The 8684-nt window shown below is 43.0% G+C and overlaps 1 protein-coding gene across 1 annotated transcript; it reads left to right on the top strand.

Annotated features, from left to right (window-relative positions):
- Positions 1 to 2829: 2829 nt before the first annotated feature.
- LOC103805048 (SOSS complex subunit B2-like) lies at positions 2830 to 6342 on the top strand (the record flags this gene model as incomplete). Its single annotated transcript, XM_009077682.1, has 4 exons — positions 2830 to 2951; positions 4349 to 4417; positions 4692 to 4762; positions 6271 to 6342. Coding segments are annotated over 4 exons (334 nt in total), but the record flags the coding sequence as incomplete, so codon positions are not given.
- Positions 6343 to 8684: the final 2342 nt, after the last annotated feature.

The following is an 8684-nucleotide window of genomic DNA, read 5'->3' as shown; positions in this document are numbered from 1 at the left end:
TCCGACCGAGGCAGCGCCCCGAGGTCACTCGCCAAATTCGACCGACCTTCTCCAGGCCGGAACACGCCTAGCCTGAGCAGGCAGGCGGCTTTTTTTTTGCTTGGGTTTAGAATGAGGTGGAGTGACTTGGTTCGGCTTTGAGAAAGCTCCTTAGGAAAATGCTTCATCGGGGCTAGGGGGGAACGCAACAGTCAGTCCTGGTAGATCAAGCAGGAGGAGTCAAAAGCATATTCTTATTTTTACAGCCAATTCTTTACACTGGTAGTCAGTTCCTTAGTGAAGGGAGGGGATGGTTACATGTCTCATGGAGAAAAGTTTCTTTTCATTGCCATGAGTTTAATGAAAATGACAGGCAGATGAGAACCTTTTCAGTTTCACTGTAAATATTCCTGCTAGGGCTACACTGTAGAGTGTGTTACTTTGGTCAGGTGTAAATAATTTCTCAGAGGTGATTTAAGTAAAACAAAAAACAACCCCCCATGCTTAGATTTATTAACTCTGAGAAATAATGCTGGAGTCAATGTGAGGACTCTTTTCCACACCACTTGAGGTGTCAGTAGCAGAGCCATAGTCACTTTCATTTGAGCTCTTTACGCCAGTTAGGTTACACTTAGAAATCCATTACATGGATTCTTTGGCCTTCAGCACTGCAGGGGATGATGGAACTACAGCATGTGTAAGGTCCTTTTAATTTGTTTTTATGAAGAACTAGGTGAAAGGTTACTCAGTGAGGCTGCCAGCTAAGCTGCTCTTAAGTTGTTCATTGGAGTGTAATTCTTGGTTTTGGACTGAAATTGGATGACCCTTGCCACCAAAACTACAGCTGCTTCCTCCTATGCAAATGTCCTTTCACACGAAATGGGCTGACTCCTCAGCAGAGGTGGTTCTGGGGAAAGCTGCTTGCGTGGAGAGCACGTGGATGGGTGGAACTAAACTAGAGCTCTCTGGGCCAGCACAAAGCCCTGCATGCAGATGACATTGAAACAAACCAAGAGCCATGCTGTTCAGCACAGTTACTGCACTCTTCTCTGTGGGTTGCTGCAGCTGCTGTGGTGGTTCAGTGCAGCAAATGAGAGTGTCAGGGCATCCTTTCTTGTTAAAAAGTGAGTTTGGCTTGTATGAATTAAATTTTTGAGCTGACATCGCTATTCCTGATGGGTGGCAAAGTCATACCTTCACGGACATGAATTGTATGCTCCCTCAGGATTGGCAAGAGTTAAGTACATTCTGGTTTTGCTCTCATCTTCAGAAAAATGCCCCTGTGCTGGCATACAGGGTGCTCCAAACACAGTTTTACACTTAGATAGGATTGAGTGTGTGATGTTGCCTTCACAAGGCAGGTAAAGTTCAGGTCTAATCTAGACTAGTCTGATTTTTCATTGCAGGCTGCCCACTGTTGCAAGCAGAAAAGCTTATCCGGGCCCCACATGTAAATGTCTCTTTTTTCCTTGCTGAATTTCATGCATTCCTTTGCAAAGGCAGACACTGCTGCTTACTTTTGTCACTGGCTGATGAACCTGTTTACAGGAAGCTGTTGCAGTTAATATTTCTTATTTATTGAATTTAGTGTTGGAGTTCAGTGCTTTTTGGCCAGCTCTTTTTGAGACAAAAACAAATGCTTGCAACCTTGGAATGAGTTTGTGTTGAAGGCTGTTAGTCCCATGATTTGCTGAGTCTTGTCCCAGTAAATGTATGTTTGACTTAGTTTTATTATTTGGTTGCTCTTTGTGCTCTGTCACAAGACTGTCCAACTAGCTGGTTATGAAAGGTTAAGCATGGAGAGGACCTTTAAAATAAAAGGTAGCATTATGAAGTGGAGAACATTAGTCCTGCTTCTGGATGGAAAACTTCTGAGATAGTTCGTATAGTTACTGTGCCTATGGCTTCCTGCTCATGCTGAAGTATGGAGAAGGTTATCATTGCATTGGCACTACTGTCCTCTTCTGCCAACCTGACTCTTCCCTGGTGCCTCTTCAAGGCCCTTTGTGCAGCTGCATGGCTCCCAGTCTCAGCAGATAAGACAAAGGGCAAGAGGAAGGTTTGTTATCTCTATTCCAGAGATAGACCTGGGGCATAAGGAAGTGATGACTTGTCCAGATTATCTGTGACTGTGATATGAGTGCAATGGCTGAGGCTCCCTGTTCTTCTGTTAGAAGACACCCATATTCCTCTTAATTCCCTTGCACTGCACTCAGGTTTCTGGTCTATTTTCATTATTTTATTCACATATGAGGTGCCCCTCACTGGAAGGAAAATTACCCATAACGTTTTGTCTGACTCAGATTTCAGTGCTTGAAGTCAAGTGCCACTGTAAAGTGGACTCACACTGTCTTGTGAGGGAATGTTTCTGCAATCAAAAAGTTATTTCATTGTGTTTCTGTATGTCTCGTGGAACTTGTGTCTTTAAAAAAAAAACGATCTGGTCAGGACCTATACCAAAAATGTAAGCGCTTCCTATCCTATGCATTCAGTGGCAGTAGCTCCAGTGAACGAAAGGAACTCTTGGCCCCTGCTGAAAGCAGAACTGAGAGTTGTCACTGATTATAACATAGATACTTTTGGCAAAATGCCTTTCCTCTGCAGGGCCAGTCATAAGGGATGCTCCAGCTGAGGAAAGAGCACCCAATCTGAAAATAATTGGCTGCTGTCCTCGAATTGCCAAAAGAGTCCACTGAGCTTTTAGTACCTCTTGCTAGGAGTAATGGGGAACTATAAGCTTTTAATGTGGTGAAGTTGGGATCCCTGGGGATTTTTCTGGTCCATTCATGCCGACATGTAATACTTGTTAACTCCTGGAAGATAGCATGCTTCCTCTTCCTCTGTCAACAGTGGTATTTCTCATTCACTGAGACTGCTTTGCCTCTCCTTTCTTTGGCCAGGTATGCATCTCTGTGGAAAGGGTGCCTGACACTTTACACAGGACGAGTAGGCGAGCTGCATAAAATTGGGGAGTAAGTATTGTGTGTTCGTGCTGGTGGTGTTAAGTCTCTGCCCAGCAGAGTGTCATGGTAAGTATGAGGTGTGGTGGCTCTTAGGAAATGGAAGATACAGCAGGAAAAGTGTGTTGTTGGTCAGTCATGGGTAGATACAGCACAGGCAGCTGTGATCTGAGTTTCCACATGCTGTGGTAATGAGCTTTCTGGACTCTAGGTACATTGAGGAAAATCATCCTCCACCATTGCCACAAGTCTGGATTTTACCTAGGAGAAGGAAGTATATGAATGACAAGGAACAGAGTCTGTGTTGCATACCTAGGCCTCAGCTTGATTAACCACTTGATTTTTGGTGGAAGCCTTGTATATGCATATCATGCTTAAGAGGCAGCAGTGCAAAGAAGGAAGGCCAAGGTAACTGCAGTGAATCATATCTAAGCAGAAGCAAGCCTCATTAAACCTGCTTTAAAGTGCCCACAAACTGAGGCAACAACTCTTGACCTAGAACAAACATGAGTAACATACTTGAGCAACAGAAAAAATTACCAGCCTTTTCTAACCAGAAGAGTACTTGCACAAAGTGCTGTGGGAAACCTTGTCATCAGGGAAATGGGACTCTGGGATGGCCGTGTCTCTTCTGGTATGGTTTAGAAATGCCCAGCGTTTGGCTGGATTCTGTGCAAGAGAACCTGCAGGTTTTATTTGGTGTAAATCCATCACATCAGAAAGGTCATCCAGTTGGTTTGCTTTCCAGCAGGCTAGAGTGATGTGAGTCCTCATCTGGGTGGAAGCTCTGCTTCTGCTTAACCACTTCAAGCTGTGTTAATATGCCAAATCTTTCTTCCCCTGTGCCATAACTTCCACGTGGTGAGTTTATGGGCCTATTCCTCCATAGTCCCCTTGAGTGAAAAAGGGTACATTGAGTTTCATTCCCTGTTTTAGACTCCTCAGCTGTTGCTGTTAATGGAGCACTGTGTAGCATGGGAGCATGTGGGAGTGTTTTAAGTTTTCCCTGGAGATGTAATGCAATCCCAGTCTGGGAGCAAGCTGGGTGACTCTGTGCCTCAGGTGACCTTGGGAGTGGGCGCTGGACAGGATCGTGCAGCTGGAAGAGTTGAAGAGAGCCCTTTCAGCACCTTCTGTTTTATTCAGCCACTTTACCTCGAGTAAATGTGTACTTGCCTCTGCTTGACTGAAATGCTCTCACCAGGAAGATGTGGCAGTTTCACCACAGGCCCATAAAGGGATCAAAGAGCCTTTTAATACATATGGATATTCTCTGAACAGAAGGGCCTGGATTACTTGCTTCTGGGTGATGGGATGTGTCAAGAACATATGCTCTTTGAATTGAGGAGTTGAGAACTCTGTTAAAAAAATTGTTTTGGGACTTCCTGATAATTCCAGTTTCTCTCCAGGTTCTGCATGGTTTACTCAGAAGTGCCAAACTACAGTGAGCCCAACTTGGAACACGTCGGGCAGAACAAACTGGTATGTTAACCTTGTCTGAGGCTTCTGTCATAAAGTGCTCTTTGTTCTGAATACCTCACCCTAGGCTGTGATTAGATGTGACTCTTCTGGAAAAATGGACTTAAAGTGATATATAGTTAAAAATGAGCCAATAGTTAAAGTAGCAAATAAATTCCATGTTGAGCCAGTATAAGAACAGGGGGAAAAACAAATAGCCCCTTTGTGGAAAAATGTGAATTTTCTCTCTCTGATCCATGTCTTTCTGGTTTGTTTTTTTTTTTACATTTCGCTGAATGCACAGAGTGAACAGAATAATATTTCTGCATCAAGTAGTATGGGTGCTTGTACTTTTGGGCCGCTGGGTAAGTTTGTTTTCATTTTGTAGAAGTGAAAAGATGAGAAACACTTGATGGGAATAGAAAGAAATTTATCTTGCTAAGGGTTCTCCATTGGGGTAAAACTGTACTAGTCTCTAAAGAGTCTTTCAAACTGGGACCTGAACCTCAAGCTTGTAAGAATGAGTATTGTTTTAAGGATTTCTTCCCTAGAAGAGGAAGACATCAGAATATTCAGGGTACCTGTATGACATTTAAGTGATACATTTAGAACTTGACTAACCCTACATTGTTTTGATGCTTTCAAAGAGTTTTTGCATCACTGGAAATTCTGCTTTTTTAAACTGCCTGAGACCTTGGCTTTAAAAATTACTTACTTCAGTCTTGCTAGTCTGCATGGCTTCCCTGCCAGGTTAGCTCCCCAAAACAAGTGGTAATCTGAATTCCATTATTTGGCTTGTCTGGTTCATTCTGTGCTGTACTTAAACACAGAAGCTTAAACAACAAAATGCTTCAAGGACTTGAGCAGGTGTAAGCTGAGAGAGAACCTTAGTTATGGCCTGGTTACACAATGCCCAGACTCAGTACCTGGTTTTGTATAGCTGAGCTCTGCTGGTGGATGATAACGAACTCATAACTTGCTGTTAGAAACCTCTGTGTCACTTCAATCCAGTGACTGCTTCCTCTTTAGCAACAGCTTTGTAACTTCTCTTATTTTACTTATGAGCCCTTTCTGTTCCCTTGAGAATAAATTGTGGTGAGCAAAGAAAGGCAGTGCTTTTAGGCTAGTCTTTGTTCAGTGCCAGGATGTGTGTAGGTACTTCTTCGGTGCCCTGGCTTTTGGCACTGGACAGTTGTTTTCACTGAGCTTGTGCCTATCTTCTGAAACATTTTGGTCTTCCTGCTTCTTGTATGGTCTTTAAATGTAAGGATTTCCTTTTGTCTCTTCTTTTTCTCTCCCCATGCTCCCTGTCATCATTCTGCCTTTTCAGCTCCAGCAAAACATGAGCAATGATGCTTATGAGGCTCAAGTTCATGAGAACTTGGTGCTGAGTTGCTTCTGTAGCTGGACTTTAGACAAGTAGCTTTCTGTTTCTGGGTGCCTGGTAGTGGGGAATGACTCAAGCAACTTTGTAGTCTGCTTGCTTTTTTATTTCCTGGTCTGTCCTTGACTTCTGCTGCCCTGCTCTCTGGAGTATCTGGGTGTGTGACCTCCAAGCCAGTCAGTGCATGTTTCTGAAAGCACCAGTTATAGATCCATGAGACTTCGGTTTTTCTCTCAGCACACTAACTACTGTGACCCTTCTTGCTTTAGCTGAGAAAAGGGAGTAGAGGTGGAGGGGAGGTAGTTTGAGAGGGGAGAGAAAGGTAAGCTGTGGTTTGGGGCCTTGCAGAGCCAGAGAGGCGTTTCCTTCTGGTCTGCAGGGTTTACTGGTTACTGCAAACTCCACGTGTTCCCTGTTACTAAACTTAGGTATGGGAGTGGTGATTTCAGTCCATGGAACTTGTGCTAACTTTTTTTTCTGTCTTTTTAGGAAATGGTTTACAAACTGGACCTGAAGCAAGTGGATTTCCATTCATGTATAACCATGGCCACAGTTATGCAGGTAGTGGGAGAGGCATTGGACGAGGACCTGTAAATCCAGCACCAGCTAGTAGTGCTCAGCCTCTTTCTTCTGCTGTCAGTAATGGGAGGGACCCACGCAGGGCCTTTAAAAGATGACTATGCCAAATATGGTTGTACAGCTTGCTTAAACTCTACACTCTACTTGAACACTTACTGCACTTTTATTAATAGTCAACTGTGAACCAGTTTGTCCTTTATCGTTGGCTTTTTTTTTTACCTTTTGATCTATGGAGCAAACTTGATGTGATCTATTTCTTGTTTTGCTTAGGGAAGCACAGTGAGTCTTCCCCATACATAAGGAGGGTAGGGGGAGAATGTGGGTATAAGAAAGTAAGGGTAACGGGTTGAAAATTTTCTATTAAAACTTGGTGCCCTTTGCTAAATGGAAGAAAATTTCAGTTACATGTATGTATTTCTGTTCCTGTTGGTCAGCCATGTAGCCTTAATAGGTCTCTTATGTCCTGTTGGCTTCCATTAGGGTTAATGGGAGTTCTTCATATTGGAAGAGAATTGAAGGGGAAAAGCAAAGATGCTGTAGTGAGCTAGGTGTCCTTGGAATGCATGCAGCTTGTAAAAGCAATAAGTGAGAAGAAATGGTGGTGCCAGACCTAGTGGTGTCTCTGGAATCAGAGAACGGATAACTAGGATCAAAGTTGAAGATGTGATGAGTGTCTTGAAACTTGATTCTGATTCCAAAAAGGTGTGCACTACTTGAAAATTCTCAACACCATTATCACAGTCAAGGAATTTTGCTTTGGATAGAAGCTTGGATATTCATTCTTGCTTTGCATGAGGTAGCAGGAGAGGAGGATCTAAATTCAGACAGTACTGGGGAATATGCTGTTTGTAGCCATTCCCTGTGTAAAAGCTCAAGGTTACTTTGTGGGAGTTTGAATATCCAGGAGAGGACTATTTTCAAATGCTGCATTACCCATCTCTTCAACGAGGCTGCCTACTTCTCCTTCCTTCATTCACTTTTCCAGATGAGTTATGTATTTGATAAAGCTGTATATGTGGATTGCAGAGGTACTGGCCAAGCACACAGCTGCACTTCTGATGCTGTTAAGCTTTCCTTCCTGTTTCATCTGAAATGCGAATTATCCCTTGAAGAACCCCCCCCCATCTCCTGGGGGGAAGACAGCTGGTTTTATCTCTGAGATCACAAATGCCTTGATAAAGAGTCCAGTGCCATATTTCAGATCAAGTTCAAAAACAACTAGGCAACTGAGGTGTCATACTGGATTCATCTGTTTAACTCTTCTTAACTGACCTCTCCAATAAAAAAAAAAAAATTGCACTAACCACAACCCAAAACAAATCTAACTTTCTTTCTGTCAAGCCATAAAGACTTCATAACAAAAGGCTCTTTCTGCATTGTGAGTTGTCTCTGTGGTCATTCATGTTATTTGAATCTGTCACTAATGTTTACAAGTTGTTTACATTTGATACTTCTGCTTTTGGTACTTTTACGATTTGTTGAAAATTGCGTCTAAGTGGTGAAAGTTCCTTGCTGAGCGTGACTCCTGAACTTTGTTTGAAATGCAAGCATCAGCAACAACAAACTTCTGAAGGAAGGTTTAGAGACACCTGTGTGCCCAGACACCTGAGGGCTGTTTGTCTGTAGTCTGGTAAAGTGCTTTCCTGGTACCTGCTTCTAGGTGGAACTCGTGGAACTTGCTTTGGGCACAGGAACATGAGATCACCCCTGAGTACTGCAATGAAAGAACAGTGTTAATTGCTGAACCAGAAAGCATGCAGTTACTTCTGGGGAAATGATGTAAGGATGTGATGTGTAACTCAGGGACTTCTAAATTGCTTATTTGTTTAAATAAATGTAATGTATAGTATAGATGCATGGACAACCTCTTCTGCAGTGTTGCATAAAGACATTTGATATGCTTATGAGAAGGAAGCCAAGAGGACTTCTAAACCCGTGAAGTATATATGACGTGTTCCAGAGGTGAATGAGATGTAAGTATGGTGTGAGAGCTGTGCTTCCCAGTAGTAGCTGTAAAGTGCAAGTGGTGGCGTGGTGGGGACTTTGTACTCATTGGGGTATCTCCACTGTGGATCAAGTCCTGGTGGTCTTTTCTACAGCATAGAAAAGTTAAAATAGAGGGGAACCCTGTGTTAGTGTGTGCTGAGGTGCCTGGTGTTTGTAGCTCTATGCATTTTGGCTTTTATTAAGCTAATAAACAGACTACTTGTTCACAAATTCCAAGTAAAAAGTGAGATGATTACTGCTGATAATCAGCATAACATTAAAAACTTGTCAAGTGGATGATTGTTTCGGAGTCAGGAGGAAAAAAGGAGGCTGGTCTT

The sequence above is a fragment of the Acanthisitta chloris genome, unplaced genomic scaffold (assembly GCF_000695815.1).
Source record: "Acanthisitta chloris isolate BGI_N310 unplaced genomic scaffold, ASM69581v1 scaffold35116, whole genome shotgun sequence".
NCBI lineage: Eukaryota > Metazoa > Chordata > Aves > Passeriformes > Acanthisittidae > Acanthisitta > Acanthisitta chloris.
This window is presented reverse-complemented; position numbering and strand designations above follow the sequence as displayed.